Here is an 18499-nt window from a genome sequence, read left to right on the forward strand (position 1 = left end):
GGGGGTGTCCTCCTGGGGGGCAAGGAGGAATGAGAGCTAGAAGCAGGCTCCTGGAGGCAGCCTGGGTCCCCCCTTGCGGCTGGGGTGTGGTCACTCGGCCTGGCCGCTGCCTTGCACAGGAAACACCGTGGAGCTGGGGGCTCCCCTTCAAGCCACAGGCGTTTCCCTCTTCCAATCTGCAGTGTGTGCAGCCATCATGGCCAGAGCCCCGGCATTGTGCAAACCTCGTGCTGAGCAGAGGAACCTGTCGGCCCCTGGCTTGCGGCCCTCCTGCCCTGCCCTGAGACCCAGAAACCTTGTGTCCCCATCCTGGGCTCTGGGCAGCAGGCTTGCCCACTGCACCTCAGGGCTGCAGGTGGTGAGGGGGGAGGGGTGGGACAGAGGTGTGTTTGGGGGGCTGCGTGGGGTCCTGTGTCCTGGGAGCAGGCCCGTGCTGGTCCTGGCTGCCAACGCTAGCTGCCCGCGGGCAGTCTGGTCCAGGGCCCACGGAGCTTGTGTGTCCGCGGCAGCTTTGGTTTCTGCCAGTACAGGGGCTTTAGCCTTTCCCTTTTTGTTTTAAAGTAATTGCAACATACAAGGAAGGAAGGGAAGATGGAGATGGCTGGGGGGTGGGGTCTCACACACCTTGTTTCATCACAGGAAGTGGTACGTAAGGGGGACAGAGCTCGTGTTCAGACCATTTCTACACCTCTGTCACCTCTGCCTGAGATGCCTCAAGGTCGGCTAGCCCGTCCTGCCTTTGGTTTTTATGCCATCCGCTTTGGGGGAAATAAGGGTCTGTTAGACTTTGACCTCTGGCCTGGACTGTGCCGCCCACAGGCTCTCACTTAGACTGATGCCCTCACCTCAGGGAGCTTGTCCAGAACGCAGCTCCGGAGCCACGTGGTTCGGCTGCAGGCGGTCTGGGACCCCCCGGTGACGCACCCACCGGAGAAGCCTGGGTGCCAGGCCACAGTGGGGGCGGCCCCACCCTGCAGAGCAGAGGCAGCAGGGTGCGGTGTGGGAGCTTTCTGTTCCCCAGGAAGTCTGAGGGCACATCTGCGCCTGAGCACCCCCCTGCCACGCCCCCAGACAGAGCCTGGTCCGAACCACTGCCCCACCACCTGGCCAGAGGCCCCTGGGCCGGGCGGAGCCTGGGCTTCCTCACCTGCACCGAGTGGCGTGCGACCTTGCAAGGAGGGGCTCAGCTTAGTCTGCCCGCCAACCCCCTCCGTTAATTCGATCCACATTTACGAAGTTTTTTCCACGTGCTGGACACCGGGCGCTGTTCAGGGGCCCCCAGGGGCCCAGAAGTAGACGCGGGAAAACCCAAGAGCGAGCCCCAGGGCGGCGAGGGATGAGGCGCCCCTCCCCAGCGGGTGTCCAAGCCCCGCCCCTCCCGGCGTCGGAGGGGCCGATAGGCTGCGGGCCGGGGGCTGGTCTCCGGGCGGGGCGCCGGGACCAGATCTTGTCGCGAGCGCCGCGTCCCCGGACCCCGGACCCCTGGCCCCGGAGCCCGTGCGCGCCCCCTGTTCTTGCCCCGGACGCCCGTGTACGCACCCCGAGCGCGCCCCGGCCATGCGCGGCCTGGGGCTCCAGGTGCTTGCGCTGTGTCTGCAAGGTGAGTGCCGGGCGCGGTCGGGTTCCCTGGCCCTCCGCACCTCGCCGAGCGCTGGGTCAGTCTCGGGTCGGGCGCGCCGAGGGGAGCCCTCACCGGGAAGGCCCAGGGTGGCAGACGGAAACTTCAAAAGGGAACTGGGGGAGAAGCCGCCTGGGGCGTTTCCCCAGCGCTGGTCCGGCCGGGGACTCACAGGGCACGGTGGGGAACCGCGCCACCCCCCATCCACCCCGGAGCCTTGGGGTGACTGTCCACTCCCACCCAGACCCCCCAGCCTGGCAGGGAAGGGAGGACCGAGGAGCAGTGACCTGAGCTGAGGGTGGGCACCGGGGGAGGAGGGTGGGAGGGGGTAGTCTAGTCACTTGGGACCCACCGCCGGCTGGGGACCTGGTGGCCCCCACGCTCCCTGCTGCTGGGGGGAGCCTTCTGGGCTGGGTTCGGTGGTGTCCCAGCCCCAGGCTGGAGGGGCCCACGTCTGGGAGGCAGGGCCTCTCTCTCCTGGTGTTTCGCAAGATAGTGGCGGTGGAGACACAGACATCAACACTTAGAGACCGAGAAGAGTCTGGTGGGGTCGCTGTTGTCGGGGCCCCACTCCCAGGGCTGTTTGTTGGTGGATAGCTGGGAGCTTCTGGATCTGGGCTGGGTGAACTGCCTGTGGGCAGGAGGGCAGAACTACCCCCCCGACCCAGGGCCAGAGTGCGCCCTCAGACCCGAGGGGGGGGGAGGGGAGGGGACGTCTAGGTCAGCCCTAGGCCCTGGGGGAGGAGCTATCAGGGGCTGCCCTGTGGGCCCCACCCAGGGCAGGGGAACCCCGTCTCCGAGTCCCTGGTGCTCACGCTCACCTGTGACTCCCTTGGAGGAGGAGGTGCAGGCCCAGCCCCGGCCTGCTGACCCCCTTCTCGCCCACAGTGGCCGCCCCCAGCACCCCGCTGCCCCACGTGGACCAGTATGAAGTGGTGTGGCCCCAACGCCTGCCGGCAGCACCCCGTGCCCGCCGAGCCCTGCCCTCCCACCTGGTAAGTCTTGGCGGGGAAGCCGGCCCGGGGGTCCCTCCTGGCCCCCCAGAGCCCGTTTCGTCCGTAGCTCCCAGTGTGCCTGCCAGTGTGAGGAGCCACCTGGGGGGCTGACCGTCTGTGTCTGCCCACACTTCTCCACCCCCAGGCCTCACCGCCCTGCATCCTGCCTCACCCTGCCCTCGGGTGGGGGCGTGAGGCGAGCGGCTTCTGCTGAGTGTGGGCCCTGGGGCTGCCTTTCAGGAGCCCTGCTAGCCCAGGGCAAGTCCCGGTTTCACTGGCCAGATAAGTCAGATCCCTTTCAGACCAGAGACGCTGGCTCATCAGGGGCGTGTCACCTTCCGCGTTTGTGGTGACTGTGGTGACTGGTGACGGCACCTTTGTGGGGCATTTGGAGCTGGGCTGGGATTCCCCAAGAAGGCTGGCCGGGGGCATTCCTGAAATCCCTGTGGGTCAGCCCTGTCCTGACCTCGGTATCTGGGGAAAGCTTTCTACTGCCCTGGGCCCTCATGCTGTCGTGTCCCAAGAGGTCAGCAGGCTGGGGGGCACTCCCCTGGGGTGCTCAATCTCGTGCCATGCCCCCATCTCCTCAGGGCCATGTCTCCCCCACCTCCTGCTTCCTGGGGAAGGGGATTCTAGTCATTACTTGTGTGGACAGATGAGGAAACTGAGATCTGCCCAGCCTCAGCTTCCTAATACTAGCTCGATGCTGAACGACCCTCAGGGTCCTCCGAGGGACTTTCAGATTTCAGGGTGCCCCAGCCTTGGCTGCATCCCCAGCCCAGCTGAGCTCCACCGCACCCAGGGTTAAGGTGCTGGGCCCTGGGGCAGGGCCCCTCACCCTGGACCCCTCCCTCTCCCGGCTCAGGACCTATACCCGGAGACTGTGAGCTACATCCTTGGGACCCAAGGGCACAACTTCACCCTGCACTTGAGGAAAAACAGGTGAGTGGAGGCCCAGCCTGCTGCGCCCAGCATATCCATGCCCTAGGCGTCCAGCTCCCTGGCCCGGCCACTCCGCCAGGCCAGAGGTGGCTTCTGTGGGGGCAGGCGGGGCCCCGGGCACCACAGTGGCTCTTTTCCAGGGACCTGGTAGGCTCGGGCTACACGGAGACCTACAGGGCTGCCAATGGCTCCCAGGTGGTGGAGCACCCACAAAGGCAGGTATGGGCCCGGGACAGCCCTCCGCAAGGCCGGCAGTGGGCAGAGCGGGGGCAGGGCCGTGGGCCACTCACACCTCCTCCCTCCTGCAGGGTCACTGCTTCTACCAGGGCCACGTGGAGGGACACCAGCATTCCGCCGCCAGCCTCAGCACCTGTGCCGGCCTCAGGTGGGTGCTGCAGACCTGGGGGGGTGTCAGCCATCCCCCACATGCTCCAGAGAGGTAAACTGAGGCCGAGAAGAGAGGGGCTCAGCGTGACGACCTTCCTGCACACGGGTGTCTGGCCTGTTAGAAGTCACAGGTTCCCCGAGCTACAGGGTTCCCCTTGGGCCCTGGAGGCCGTGCCCCGTATACCGCCCGCCTGGGGGGCCATCCGTCCCCGTGCAGATGGAGCTTCGTCCTCACCAGAAGGAGACCCCCTGTCCCTCAAGGGTTTGTCCCTCCCCAGATGCCCGTGTGGGGATGCTCTAATTCAGAACCACCTGGCTTACCTCTGCCCTCAGGGGCTTTTTCCGGGCCGGCTCGGACGTCCACCTGATCGAGCCCCTGGACGGGGACGGTGAAGAGGGGCAGCACGCGCTGTACCGGGCGGAGCACCTGCAACAGAAGGCCGGGACCTGTGGGGTCAGCAACACCAGCTTGGAGAAGGCCTTGGGGCCTCGGATCTCGGCAGCCTTCAGGCCCCAGGTTGTGGGGGGCGCAGACCAGCTTCCTCATCCGCTGTCCACCGGGACTGCATCCCCCAGACTCCCACTGTGCTCGGCTGAGTGAGGGTTCTACCCACTGACCCCAGTCAGGGGGTCCTGGCGTCTCTGAGGGGTCCCCATCGGGCCTGGCTCTGCCAGTGGCTGCAGGGATCGCCCCTTGGCCTGAGCTGGAGCCTCCGGGATGGCACCCCCAGTCCTGAGCAGGGGGCTGGGTGCCGGCTCCAGGACCCCGGGAGAGGGTCTGTGTGAAAACTGGGCCCGGGCTAGGGGGACTGTGGCTGGGCTGGCTGACCAGCTTCTTGTGCCCCCAGAGCTGGCCACTGCCCCGAGACACCCGCTACGTGGAGCTGTATGTGGTCACGGACAGTGCAGAGGTAGTGGGGCAGGGCGTGGGGGCGGCACTGGGGCGGGCCGGGGGACTGCTGGCGTCTGAGGGCCTCCGTCCTGCAGTTCCAGCGGCTGGGGAGTAGAAGAGCTGTACGCAGCCGGGTGATGGAGGTGGTGAACCACGTGGACAAGGTGGGTAGAAACCCTGGTCGTCGAGTGGGGCGGGGCCAGCAGGGGGACCGGCAGCCGGCAGGGAGCTGGGCTCTGTGGCCCTCGCGGGCCCCGAGCCTGACCTGGGGCTTCCCTGCCCTCCCAGCTTTATCAGGAGCTCAATTTCCGTGTGGTCCTGGTGGGCCTGGAGATGTGGAACCACGAGGACGAGATTCACGTGAGCTCGAACCCCGACGTCACACTGGACAACTTCCTCCGGTGGCGGACGCAGAAACTGGTGGGCCGGCACCAGCACGACAACGCGCAGTTCATCACGTATGCGGGTGGCGGGCGCAGAGCCGAGCGCTTGCGGCCAGGGAGGCCTATGTGGGGGGAGGCAGTTTTCGGGGCGTCCACCTTTGCACACTGCTCTTGTTTCCAGCGGGGTCGAGTTCACCGGGACCACCGTGGGACTGGCCAAGGTGGCGGCCGTGTGCTCCCAGGACTCGGGGGCTGTGAACCAGGTTTGCTGGCCTCCGGGCGCTAGGTCCGCGTGCTTGTCCCCGGCTGTCCCCACGGGCTGGTGCTCCTGGGCAGCCGCCTCCCCTGGAGGATGCGCTGATGCTTTGAGAAGTGTTGCTGGCGGGACGCAGCGCCAAGCCTGCGGCCTTTCTGGGCCAGTGAGGGCGGGCGGGGTCGGGAAGGGCTGCAGCCTCGGCCAGCACAGCCTCGCCTTCTAGGACCACAACCTACAGAACCCCATCGGCGTGGCGTCCACCATGGCCCACGAGATGGGCCACAACCTGGGCATGGACCACGACGAGAACGTCCAGGGCTGTTACTGCCCTGTGCCACGGGAGGGCGGCGGCTGCATCATGGCGGCCAGCATCGGGTGAGGCCGGGGGCCGCTTGCAGAGCAGGGTGCCCTGGGTGCCCCCGCCCCCACACCCCTGACGGAGGCACGCTGCACCCCCAGCGCCAGGTTCCCCAGAATGTTCAGCCAGTGCAGCCGCGCCGACCTGGAGATGTTCATGGAGAAGCCTCGGACAGCCTGCCTGGCCAACGCCCCGGACCCCAGCCGGCTGGTGGGCGACCCTGTGTGCGGGAACCTGTTTGTGGAGCGTGGGGAGCAGTGTGACTGTGGCCCGCCCCAGGTACCGGCCAGATGCCCGCCGCCCCCTGCCCGCATGGACGCCCGTCCGTGACCCACCAGCTGCCCTGTGTGCTGCCCCACAGCAAAACAGTCCTGCTCCCTGAGGCCTGTCTCCACCCGGGGGCTCTGGGGAGGGGGGCCCGGGCTCCGCCCTGGAGCCCACCCCCGCCTCTGCCCTCCAGGCCTGTCGGAACCCCTGCTGCAATGCCACCACCTGCCAGCTGTCTGCGGGGGCCCAGTGTGCACAGGGTGCCTGCTGCCGAAGCTGCAGGGTCAGTGCCCCTCCCGCCCCGTACAGCTGGGCCCGGCCAGCAGGTGGGAAGGGGCCCTGGGGAGGGGGCTGACACACACTTGAGCTCTGCTCTGCTGGGCAGGTGACGCCTGCTGGTGAGCTGTGCCGTCCCCCAAAGGACGCGTGTGACCTTGAGGAGTACTGCGATGGCCAGCAGCCAGTGTGCCCGGAGGACGTCTTCCAGGAGAATGGCACGCCCTGCCCGGGGGGCTACTGTTACAACGGGGTCTGCCCCGTGCTGGCCCAGAGGTGCCAGGACTTGTGGGGGCTAGGTGAGGCGGGTGCTCTCCAGCTTTCGGGGGGGCTGCGGGGCCCAAGCCAGAGGACTGACCTCCTCCTGGCCCCCACAGGCTCACGGGTTGCTGTGGAAACATGCTACGCCTACAGCATCTCACCAGGCTGCCAGGGCAGGCTCGCCCACGGTTCCAGCAGGTGAGTGCTCATCCGTGGCCTGACTCCCCTGGGTCCAGGGCCACAGGATGTCCCTGGAAGTGGGGCTGCCCAAGAGGGTCTTCTGCACAAAGGAGTCTGGGGACTGAGTCAGAGGGTTCTCCAGGGGATCCGCCCTGCCTTCCAGGACCCCCAGGCCTGAGCATCTGCCCTCATGGGAGGGAGGGTGTGTCACTGTCGTGGGGGCGGGGTAGGTGCCAATCAGCGGACCCTACAGCCTGTCCGAGGGCTCTGGGCCTCGTTTCCTGCAGCTCCCTAGGTCCTCATAAGAGGGGGGTCAGCGTGCAACAGGTGGGAGACCCAGCAGAGCTGGTTGCGTGGCTTGTTCTTCTGTCCACAGAGTCAACAGCTGTGGCATCCTATACTGTGAGGGCGGACAGAAGCCCCTAGAGCGGAGTTCCTGCACCCTCACCTCCCACGCGGGCACTTGCCAGGCTCTTGTCCTGAAGGGAGGGGCTGGGTATGAGCCAGTACCTGAAGGCACCAAGTGTGGCGAGCAGAGGGTGAGCACCCAGAGCCCCGTCTGCTGCACGTGCATCAGCTGGTTGCAGCTTGTAGGGGCTGTGACCCAGATGTGAGCCTGGACGTGCCCCATGTGGCAGTCAGGCTGCTGGGCCCCCAGGTCCTAGACACGTGTCCCACGTAGGCGAGCCCATGTGGTCCAGGGGCTGTGCACACGGACTCCTCTGTGCTTCGGAGAGACTCGGCAGGGGCACAGGGTGGGGTGGGGGGCTGCTTAAGAAGCCGGTCCTCAGTTCCCAGGGTTTGGAGACGGTTCTGTTCTGCAAGTCCACGCCCCCCTGGGCCTGGGTGGGGCCAGTCCTGTGGCCCTGGTGGCAGCTGTGGGTTGGCCGGCCAGCAGATGGAGTGTAGGCCAGGCCAGCCTGGATGTGGTGGCCATGGCCTGCCTCCCCCAAAGCTCGCCGTGCAGGCTGCAGGTCAGCTTCAGCCAATGGTGGAAGTGGGGGCACAGGTGCCAGGCAGTGGTCTAGAATGTCTGCCCTAGGAGACCCCCCACTGCCTTCCAGATTTGCTGGAAAGGACTCTGCCAGCACCTGCAAGTTTACAGATCCAGAAACTGCTCCGCCCAGTGCAACAACCATGGGGTACGTGAGCCCACGGGACATCCCGCCACCCGCCCTCTGGGGCTGAAGGAGACGGGTAGGCCGCACTCGAGATGAGTCCAGGCACAGCAGGGGCCGAGCCAGTGCCCTGGGGACGCGGCCAGAAGCTGGTGGGGATCAGGGCGTCCCATGTGAACACTGAGGCCCGGGGCAGTGGTGCTGGTGGACACGTGGGCCGGGGACTGGTCAGACTTGAAATGCTCTATTCTGAGATGGGGACGCGTGCAATCCGCTCTCAGGAACCTGTGTCACGATGCGGGGACAGTCAGCCCTGAGAGCTCGAGGCACCAGGGGCTGGGGCGCTGCCCTCCCGAGCCCCTGTCTCCGAGAGCTTTGGGGACGTGCCCTGAGGACAGCCCACAGGGAGCCGCCCCCAACTGCGCCTGCCACGCTGGCCTTGCTGTGGGCACGTTGGACGTAGGCCTCGCTTGTGGCAGCCACGCACGGAGGAGCCGGGCTCACGGCCCATCCTCCACCAGCCGGGGGGCACGGTAGAGTCCCTCTCCAGCCTGAGGCCTGGCCTGGTGGCTCGGCAGCCGGTGACGGCTGCCCGGATGTGTAGCAGCCTGGTCCTCACACGCACTCACCCCCAGGTGTGCAACCACAAGGGAGAGTGTCACTGCCACGCGGGCTGGGCGCCGCCCCGCTGCACAGAGCCGCTGCCGCACGTGCACACAGGTAGGCCCGGCCGCCCTGGCACCTGCAGCCTGCACAGCCTGATGGGGTCCAGCGCGGGTCCCGTCCTGCCTCAGACCACCTGGGCAGGCCTGAGAAGGACACCACGTGCCCCCCAAGTCCCTCGGGGTATCGTTAGAGATTCAGGTTTGCAGTCCTTGACCCCGGGCTTTCTGACCCCAAGGATGCAAGGCACAGCCCAGCAGCCGGTGTGGCCGCCTCGGCCCCACAGGAGGCCGGCGAGAGGCCTGTCCTAGAGGGAGGGCACAGTAGCGGTGACAGCATGCCAGCCCTTTTGCTGGCTCCTCAGCCCCCTTCCGAGCGCAGGAGTCTGAGGGGCCCCCGCTCCCCCAGGTGTCTTCCTCTGCAGTGGCCGCTGTGCATGCAGCCGTCCGCAGCACCACGGTCTCCAGGGCCTGGCCAGACCTTGCTCACGTCACTGTGGGCCGGGGCCGGTCACCGCCAAGCCCTCCAGCCCGTCATCTGAGAGCCCACAGCGCGGGTGTAACGGACTGGGTCTCAGTGCGGAGGCTCCTCAGATGGGCCCTGGGCTCCCGGTTCTCTGCCTGAGAAAACTGTGCCCTCCTCAGCCCCAGAGCCCTCCCAGCCCTCACTGCCCTATTGACACCTGGCCTCATGCACCCCCACAGGGTCCAGGAGCCTCCTGGTGGGCGTGCTGGTATCTGTGCTGCTGCTGGTCGCTCTCCTGGCCGGTGCGGTCTTCTGCCTGAAGGCCCGGCGCCGCGTCTCTGGGAGGTGAGCCTGCTCGGGGGTTGCAAAACATCATCACGGGTGAGGGGCACTTCCCGTGCTCACACACCGTTGGGAAATGCCCCGCTGAAGTTTGAGAAGAAGAGGAACAACCCTTCACGTAGAGGGCCTTGGGGCCTCTGCCTCTCGAGGAGGGGGAGCAGGTGACAAACGTGGCTGACAAGTGGACGTGGTAAACCCAGAGAGAGCTCCTCCATCCCCTAATCAGTGCCAGAGCACTCGGGATGATGTGGACTCTGCCCCTGGTGCGCAGCTACGCTCAGCTGCCATGGGACCTCACCCCTTCTTGCCAGTTGCAGGACACACCCAGGAGCCCTTGAGTCCCTGGGCCAGACCCTGAGGCCAGGACACACTGACCAGTCTTGCTTTCTCCCCAGGAACACGGCGCCCAAGACTGCCAAGGGGCTCTCCAACCCCCTGTTCCACGAGGGGCATGGTTTGCCAGCCAAGGGTGGGGCTCCGGCCCCCACCACCCACTCCAGCGAGCCCACCAGGCCCACGGCCTCCACAGTGACCCCTAAGCAGCCGCCCCCGGCTGTAAGCACTGCATCCCGCCATCCCTAGGCCACCCCTGATCCCTCCCAACAGGGCTTAGAGCTGCCCCACCTCCGTGAAGCAGGCTTTACGGTGGACAGTCTGAGAACCCACACTTGAACCCGAGGCTCTCGGCCTCTGCAGGCTCGGTTGGAAGGTGTTAAGGCCCAGATACCCTCTGTTGCTGCCCAGCACCTTCGGGCCCCTCCACAACAAGGCTGAGGGAAGGGAGTGTGGGGGTCGCACCTGGGCTCAGGCCTTGGGGGCCAACGGGGTGGGGCAGAGCCCTGCATGCGCACACTTTAGTCTTCCTCCTCTGGGAGGGGTGGGAACCTTGGGTCCTGAGCTGGGGGCACAGCTCCAAAGCCAGACTCCCTGGAGGCAGCCTCCCTGTGAGACCCAGGCTCTCCACCCTGTTCCTCTCTAGCCTCCAGCCACCATGTCCAACCCTCCCTTCACTGTTCCTGTGTACACCCGGCCGCCCCCAGACCAGGTGAGCAGCAGTGGGGCCCAGCAGCCAGGCCATCTGGGGGCACCAAACGGGTCCTAGGCGGGGAGTGCAAGGGCTGGGGGCTGGATTTGGTGAGCTGGGGACCCTGGGACAGCCCTGGCCGCACTCATAAGGCTGATGGCCCTGCCCCGAGAGCACATTGACGAAACCCAGGGGCCCAGAGGGCCTGACTGCCGCCCCTCCCTCCCAGCAGCTCCGCCCTGCTCCTCCTGCCAAGCCCCTCCCTGAACTGAAGCCCAAGCAGGTGAGAAGCGTCTGCCACTCAGGAGACTCCCCCCGCTGCACCCGTGCCCTTCCCTGGCTGCCGGCCCTTCCATGGCTAGACCCGGTGGTGTCCTCAGCTTCCCTTTGGAGCTCAAGTCTGGAGATGCTCTGAGAATGCGCGGCAGACGACTCCTTCCGCTGTGACCCCCAGGGTCTGCGTCCATCCAGAGGCCCTGCCGGCAGGAACCATTACTGTGCTGTTTGCTTCACGGAAGATTCTCTCCTTCCTTTTTAATTTTTTGAACTAATTTTAGGCTTACAGCAAAGCCGCAGAAATAGCCTTAGGAGGGGTTTTGACAGCAAAAACGGGCAAAGGAGCAGAAAGGGGTCTAGCCAAGGAGTGGTGATAGCCAGCCAAGGCTACAAGGGAGCTGTGTCGTGCACACCAAGGGTCTTCCCTGGGGCGCGGGGGTGTGGCCAGTGTTCCTGGTGGGCCTTCCCTTCCTCCACCCCAGATCCTGGGGGCACCTGTCCTGCCAGCCCAGAGAAAGCTGAAATGCAAACAGATGCAAAGTTTAGTGGTTAATTGTTTAGTGGTTAATTCTTGGCTTTTGAACCTCCAAAGACCCACATTCTGGCCATTTAAGAGCTTTTCTTGGGAAACCCTGGGGTAGGGTGGGGTGAGGACTCCGAGGGAGAGGGGGAGGTGGTGAGGTAGGTTGTGGCTGATGGGCCCAGGAGGGGGTTCTGCCACGTTTGGGTTTGATTCTGCCCCACCTGGGGGCACTTTGTCGAGAAGCCTGCAGGGGGGTCAGGAGAAGAGTGGACCTGGGGAACTTTGCTAGGAGATGCTGGGGAAGACGGGGCATTCAATGGTGTCCAGCGTCCACTGTCTGTGTCCTCCAGGGTGTGAAGCCGACCTTCCCACCCCCGCTGCCACCAGTCAAGCCTGGGGCTGGAGGGGCCAACCCTGGACCCGGAGGGGCCAACCCTGGACCCATGCAGGTGAGCCTCTCTCTCCCAGGGCGCTGGGCAACAGGGTGCGCAGTCTCCCCGGCTGGCTGGCTGAGGCACCGGCCTGAGGGGGACACCGGCCTGAGGGGGACACGGTCCGCCAGGTTTGTTTCAACATCCACTTGACACTGTCGGGACTTTTCAGGGAGCCGCTCCTGTTGGCTGTGAATCTTTTCCTCCTGTTAGTACAAGGGAGACAGTGTAAGGTTCCCAAGGCTTAGCTGCTGATCTTGTGGCCACAAGTGTGAGCAGCATGACTCCATGTTGCGTGAGCGGTGACCTACATTTTAGGAAATGCAAAAGGAAGTATGATTCATTTGTGCTCTTGGTAGCAGATGCGTTTTAGCATCGGTTCTTTTTCTTCCTCCGAGGGCGCCGTTGGTCCGAAGGCTGCTCTGAAGCCCCCGGTGCAGAGGAGGTGACGCGGGCTGCAGGCGCTGGGCCTGGGTGCGGCCTGAGAAGTGCTAACGGAAGAGCCGGGCCGGACTCCCCTCTCCCACCGGCCGGCCACCCCCGCCCGGGACCCCCGGCCTTCTGCACTGCGCCCCCCCCCGGGGGTCCCGCACCCCGAGGGGCGTCTGCGGCCGGCCGCTGCTCTGGAAGCACCCCCCCCGCCCGGGACCCCCGGCCTTCTAGACTGCGCCCCCCCGGGGGTCCCGCACCCCGAGGGGCACCTGCGGCCGGCCGCTGCTCTGGAAGCAGCACCCCCCCCCGCCCCGGCCCCGTCCCCGCAGCAGGGCCGAAACTGCAATGAAGTGTGTGTATTTTCTGATTAAGTTATTGATCAAGTTCTAAATAATCGGAGATTTTTATTAAATCGATGTTAGAGTGTAAAAGAACGTGGGATACAATTTATAACACGTTAAGGGCTCAGTGCTTGTTAAAGCGTGCGCTGAAAACCGACGATGCCAAAATTCTACCTTCTCTCCTGGACCTTAGCAGGACCCCTCCCCACCGGAAGTCAGCAGCCCAAGGGCGCTGAGGCAACGGCCCCAACAGCCCGCCCCGCCGCCCCGCCCCTTCCGGTCCCCAGGGCTCTCCGGGCGCCGTCTCCCGGCAACGGCCCCAACATCACGCCCCCGCCCCGCCCCTTCCGGTCCCCGGGGCTATCCGGCCGCCGTCACCCGGCAACGGCCCCAACAGCCAGTCCCGCCGCCATGCTGGGCGCAACGGGGCCGAGCGCGCGGTCCCCGCCGCGGCCTCTGCGCCTGGCTGGACGGACTCCCGCTCAGCCGCCCCAAGCGCCCCCTGGCCCGGGACTTCAGCGACGGCGGGCCGGCGGGGAGACGCCGGGGACTGCCGAGGGCTTGGGGGTGCCCGGCCGGGGAGGGTGGAGGCCGCAGGGCCGCCCGTCAGCAGGCAGGAGCTCGCTCCCGGCTGAAGGATGCCCAGCGGGCAGACCGCAGGGCCCGGCCAGTGCCTGCGAAGCGTCCCAGCCGCGCAGGCTCCCTGCAAGTGCAGGAGACCCCAGAGCACGGGCGTGAGGGGCGCTCTGGAAGGAACGGGCCGGACGCAGAAACGGGGCCGCCATGCGGCCGGCCCCTGGAGGAGGAGCCACGTGGCCGACAGGCGCCGCCTGCTGCGTCCAGCTGCAGTTGGGGGGAATTCCCCTCCCCCAGCATTTCCTGGGGAGGAGGGGGCAGCCTCAGGGCTCGTCCTGCAGCCCCCCCGACCCCAGGCCGGCTCTCCCAGCCCTCTCCCCGGGGGCACCCACACGCTGCTGGGGGACCTGCAGGCTGGCCCCTGTGGCCGCTCCCCCAGGACGTGGACTGTCCCGAGTTCTCCCGCCTGGTCTCTGTCCTCCTCCACCTCAGGGGCCCTGGGAGACTGATGTGTAAGGAAAGGAAGACTTCTAAGCTCATCAGGCCAGGCTGACCTTGCACCCCCCGCGCCTCCAGTGATGCTGGCAGAGATCGTGGAGCACTTCTACCCCCGGCTTGTGGATTTGCACAACTATGTCCCCACCTGCAACACGGACCAGAAGCTCAGCAACTGGAGCATTTTCACAGGCAGGCCTTCTGCCTCCCTGCCCCACTCCTTGCTCTCCCCTACCCCTCCTGGTCTCTGGGGCACGTTCTCAGGCTGTTTCCCTGACAGCCTTGTCAGTGTTTGTGTCCCCTATCCGCTGGAGTCTCACCATCAGCCACCAAGAGGACAGCACCGTCAGCTTGAGACCCACCCACCAGGGCGTCAGTCCTGCCCTCCGACTGCTCAACCCATGCTGACCGCACCTCTCACTCACTGACTCATCAGTAATTCTGGGTGGCAGGCTCTGCTCCGGGCCCCTGCCTTCATGGGGTTGACGCTCTGTCTAGTGGGAAGACAGATAAATGAGATGTAACCAGCGTCAGTCGTGATGGGTAATAGGAAGGACAAGGACCCTGAGAAAGTGACAGCAGAATGAGGTGTGGGTGACCTAGGGGGGCAGCGGAGGCTGCCCTGGGGAGCAGGGAGCAGGGTCCCTGTGCTCCTGAAGCTGGATGCGGAGGGGAGCTGAAGCTGCCCGGGGCCCCTGGAGGCCATGGTCAGGACCTGGCTCCGAGCCTGACGGGGATAGAAGGGACTGCGAGGTTGAGACCTGGGCAGGTCCTGGTAGGACTCATTTCAGAGAGCTGTGAGGGAAAAGGGGACTTGGGGGGAGGTGGAGGCCGCTGCTCAACCACAGGGGTGAGAGGGGGAGGCTCTAGGGGGTGATGAGAAGTCTGATTCTGAGCACTTTGGAGGGGAGCCAGCAGGACTTCCTCACCAGAAGGTGAGCTTTCCCACAGAGGCCCAGGCTGGGCCAGGCCCGGCCTGAAGGCGCGGGGCACTGACTACTCTGGCCCCGGATGGGACGGCTGGGAACAGGGTGGTTGCGGGGCTTCTGTGGGTGCAGGGGCAAGAAGGCACACGAGTCCCAGCCTCTCCTCCAAGGAAAGCCAGGCCCACCTCCTGGCCCCACAAAGTGCACTGCTCTGAGGACTACCCCCACTTCCTTTGCAGGAAAGTCTTTCACAAGCTGCGTTTGTGGGTCTCAGAAACGGAAATCTGAAGGGTGGTGGCCAACACGCCTGGGGCCATCAAGTCCATCTTGTGTGCACTGAGGGAAAAGGTGAAGGACGGCGCTGTCCAGCAAGCCCCGCTCTCCACAGCCATACGTGTTGGGGCCATTGTATGGCCTTAGACCTGCCGCGTTTGTCATGCTGGGATGTGGCCACGTGGTGATGAAGGCCCTGCACACCCGCGACCCTGGGGGACAGACTGGTGAAGCCCCAGCCCTTGGCCCTTTCCTGGCCTGACCCACTGGCCCTGGGACGGTGAAAACTCCCTGTGCCCAGGCCAGCCCGGGCCATGCTGGCTCCTCTCCAGTTTGCTGCCCCCCCATCTGTGCCTAGAAACACAGGGAGGTATGTTGGCAACATGAACGATGAGCAGCCCCTCCTCGGCCGGCCCTCACTGTACAACCTTTAAAACCTTGGCAGGATCCAGGACCCACCAGTGCTAATGCTGACAGACCATGGGCAGAGCTCACCACCCCGGCCCACGCCGGTAGTATCCAAATCCCCAGGTTTGGGGAACTGAGGCCCGTCACAACCCCCTCGGGCCTCCCACGAAGGGCAGTGTCAGACAGGCATGTGGCTCTCTCGAGTTCACACCTCCGGGGGGGGGTGTCCTGGCTCCAAGGCCCCCCAGGCTGCAGCTTCCCGAGTGGGAGCCCGCCGCCCTGCCCGCAGTCCATGAGGGGGCCATTCCGAGGCATCCAGGGCTGTACTGTGGGATGGCGTCAGGCCAGAGGGCGCCTGCGTGGTGCCTCTGTGGGCTCCGTGCCCCCCCCCCCCGCCCCCTGTGCTGTTGCCGGGTCAGCCTCTTCCCTGAGCTCCTGCGTCTGCTTATCTCACAGGCCTGCCGTACCCACGGCACCCTCCAGGGCGAAGACCCTCCGGAGTCCGAGGACTCCAGAGAAGACAGGCCCCTGTCTCCTGACCTCAGCCGCTCCACTCTAACCTACCCCCACCAGCCCTCTGGGTTAAAGGCTGGGTGTCTGCCTTTCGGTCAGGACCCAGCCGGTGGGTGCCGGGAGCACCTGGACCCCAGGCCGCAGCAGCTCCTGGAGGAGAAGGAGCAGGCTGTGGCCGTGCTGCAGGAGATGGTCAAGGTGCAGTGACCTGGGTGCCCCTCAGTGCCCAGACACCCCCCAGGAAGCAGGGGGGCTGCCTTCCCTTCTGGGAAGCCGGGACCCAGTGTGGGTATGGCAGTAGGTGGGGCAGGCAAGGTCCCTGACCAGGGAGAACCCACAGTTAGTTTGACTATTTAGAAAACAACTGTGGAACATTCCAAACTACCCACAAGCAGAGAGAAGAGTATGGTGGACCTCCATCCCCCATGACTCACCACCACCCAGCCTTGGCAGTTACCAGACCCCAGGGCCCACGGGGACTATAGACAGTCACAAGTGCCACCACCCAGAGGTGCTGAGGCCCCAGGGAGGGGCTGAGTCAGGGAGCAGAAAACACCCCCCAGCCCAGGGCCTGTGCCTGGTCCCGCAGGTGCACGGCTCTTCCTCTGCTCCTTCACTAAGGGTCTGCAGTGTTCCTGGGTTCAGGAAGTGCTCCGGTCCCTCGCTGACATAGAGAGGGGCACCCCCACCCCCACCCCCACCCCTGTGGGAGCGCAGGCTGCAGGTTTGGACCTGAGACAGTGCAGGGAGGGTGGGGGTGTGCAGTCGGGTTTCAGGGCCAAAGAGCCGTCAAGAATTGTGAGAACAGCACAGTTCCCTAGCGGATACCCAAATCTTGATGAGCTGTTTTCTTGAGGAAGCCGGAAAGTGATATCATCCTGTGGTTGGGATTTGCTGAAGGCAGCAGAGAGGAAGTGATAAGCAGCAACGGAGCTGAGGTCACTGTCATGCCCACGCCTGTGGCACCGGTCCATGTGCCAGCAAAGCGCATACGTAACCATTTCACTTCACCAGACCCGGAGGGGAACACCCCTCCTCTGGCCACTTGAAGTGACGGCACAGCTGCCCCGATGGTCGCCGATGGGAGATCCGCCCCGGGGAGAAGACAGACTCCCGGGGGAGTGGGGGGCATTCCTTGGTTTGCCTGTGGAACAGCAGCTGTGGGTCATCCGGGCGGACGGCGCTGGCTCCGCGGGCGGCCACGGGTCTTCGCAGCTCGGGCTGGGGAGTGGGCGTGGGGGCGCGGCCGGCCGCATGGACTGAGGCCTGCCGGGTCGCGGTGGCCCACGCTGGCCCACGCTGGCCAGGGCTCACGGAGGGGTTTGATGAGACGCTGACCCCCGGCCCGGACCGGCTGGAGCTGTCTGTCCGTAGCTAGAGCGTGGGCCGCCACACCGTTGACTGCCCCTCCGTGTTTGGGGGCAGACAGCTTTCTCTCGGCTGCTGTGCTGTGCCTAGGCTGTGCTTGCGGTTAGGGAAGGCGTGTGACGTGGCTCAGGAGCTGTGCCCACGGCCGGACAGCCTGCGGCATGGAGCCTGGCGGTTCCTCGTGCGCCAACAGCATGGGAACGTTTCCTTGGCTGTTAACTTTTAGAAGTAAAGAGTGCGCATGCTGCCCAAATGCAACGCCTACGTTCAGTCAACTGTTAACTCCACAAGCCTGACCCCCAAACCTGCCAGGGACCAGGCGGGGCTCTTCCAGCAGGGCGGGGCTGCGGAGGGCGCGGACTGGGGGGCTCCACCAGGTCTGGGCAGCTCTGGCCAGCCAGGACCCAGGAATGCGCCAGAAGGGGTGAGGGAGGAAAGCCAGCACCTCCCATAACCACCCCCTTCCTCCCATGTCCTGCCTCCCCGACTCTATTCCTGCTGCCCAGAACCCCCAACTGCATGGTCACCCCGGGCGCACTGAGCTCATTTCTGACAGGACCTTTCCCTCGGGGCCCCCTTGAGGGCTTTTGATGTAAGCACCGGCCATGTGGCCCTCACAGTGGGGCTAGCTGGACGCTCAGCCTGGGGCTGACCCTGCCCAAACCCCAGCAGGGGGACAGGGCGCTGCCTTTCAGACATGTGTGTTCTCCTGAAGATTTTGCAGATGAAGGTGGTCGGGCTGGAGCACCTGGTAAAGCTGAAGGACCCGCAGATCAGAGAGCTGATGAGACCTGGGGACAAGTCCCAGTGACTGAGAGTGGCCGTGGAGAAAGGCTCCTCCGAGAGGCCCAGGACCCACCCCTCCCAAGGCCACTAGACCTTGAACTTGAGCTTACACAGAACGCCCCCAGACCAGGCCTACTGCACGTGGCTGTGCCATGTCCAGCGGGCTCAGAGTGGGACACTGGTGTCCAAAGTGCTGCAGGGGCCTCGGTGTGTGGGTGTTCAGAGTGTGGAGGCCGGGGGTTCCAGCCCACGCCAGAGACCCGCCCGGACGCGAAGACTCTGGTCTCGCTCCCTGGAGCCCCTGAGCTGTGCTGTCGTCACTGTGTCTGTGAACAAAGTTCCTGTCTGTGGGGTGTTGCATTGACACCCACATTGGTGGTTAGGGAGGTGCTGGGCCAGCATGTCCTTCGTCAGCCAAACTGAAGTCCTGTGGAGGAGTGTGTGGAAAGCACACACTGGCAAGAGTGTCCCTGGGGTCGCTGCACTTCCGGCATGAAGGGAGCACGGGAAGTTTGGGAAGAGCCATCCGAGCAAGCTGTGCAGGCGCCGGCCGCCCTCCATGAGTGGTTCTGGGTGCCTTGCCACAATCCCCCAAGATGGCCTGGGCCCTCCAGTCTGCTCTGGAGGGGTCGGACCCGGCGTTGCTGTGGCCTTCTCACTGTGGGCTAGGCCACGTGGAGTCCCCATCCCTGGGCTGGGGACTTCAGGGCCGTACGCTGGTGTG

The 18499-nt window shown here is 65.3% G+C and overlaps 1 protein-coding gene and 1 long non-coding RNA gene across 3 annotated transcripts; both read left to right on the forward strand.

Moving 5' to 3' along the window:
- The first annotated feature begins 1447 nt into the window (after nucleotides 1–1447).
- On the forward strand, nucleotides 1448–12243 carry ADAM8 (ADAM metallopeptidase domain 8). 2 transcript variants are annotated; one of them, XM_036109611.2, is made up of 24 exons: nucleotides 1448–1600; nucleotides 2507–2613; nucleotides 3479–3555; nucleotides 3696–3774; nucleotides 3864–3940; nucleotides 4276–4459; nucleotides 4791–4853; nucleotides 4930–4998; nucleotides 5123–5292; nucleotides 5399–5480; nucleotides 5697–5848; nucleotides 5933–6110; nucleotides 6292–6381; nucleotides 6484–6673; nucleotides 6752–6833; nucleotides 7192–7354; nucleotides 7880–7957; nucleotides 8569–8653; nucleotides 9301–9406; nucleotides 9799–9958; nucleotides 10383–10448; nucleotides 10657–10710; nucleotides 11577–11675; nucleotides 12056–12243. In XM_036109611.2, the coding sequence occupies exons 1-24, from the start codon at nucleotides 1558–1560 to the stop codon at nucleotides 12104–12106; spliced, it is 2505 nt and encodes an 834-aa protein (XP_035965504.1). In that variant the 5' UTR covers nucleotides 1448–1557; the 3' UTR covers nucleotides 12107–12243. The 2 variants fall into 2 exon arrangements, with proteins under 2 accessions (XP_035965504.1, XP_035965505.1); XM_036109612.2 differs by having other exon boundaries at nucleotides 10660–10710.
- Nucleotides 12244–12435: 192 nt separating this feature from the next.
- On the forward strand, nucleotides 12436–17247 carry LOC118546708 (uncharacterized). Its single transcript, XR_013449533.1, has 2 exons — nucleotides 12436–14436; nucleotides 14667–17247. It is a non-coding gene; the product is annotated as an uncharacterized LOC118546708 (long non-coding RNA).
- The last annotated feature ends 1252 nt before the right edge of the window (nucleotides 17248–18499 follow it).

The sequence above is a fragment of the Halichoerus grypus genome, chromosome 7, assembly GCF_964656455.1.
Source record: "Halichoerus grypus chromosome 7, mHalGry1.hap1.1, whole genome shotgun sequence".
NCBI classification, from domain to species: Eukaryota; Metazoa; Chordata; class Mammalia; order Carnivora; family Phocidae; genus Halichoerus; species Halichoerus grypus.

Excerpts from the sequence above, each read along its gene's own strand:
- ADAM8 (XM_036109611.2), top strand. The coding sequence starts at position 1,558 with ATGCGCGGCCTGGGGCTCCAGGTGCTTGCGCTGTGTCTGCAAG. Across the intron at positions 3,556-3,695 it reads CTGCACTTGAGGAAAAACAG|GGACCTGGTAGGCTCGGGCT; the intron begins GTGAGTGGAGGC and ends GCTCTTTTCCAG. Across the intron at positions 9,959-10,382 it reads CTAAGCAGCCGCCCCCGGCT|CCTCCAGCCACCATGTCCAA; the intron begins GTAAGCACTGCA and ends GTTCCTCTCTAG.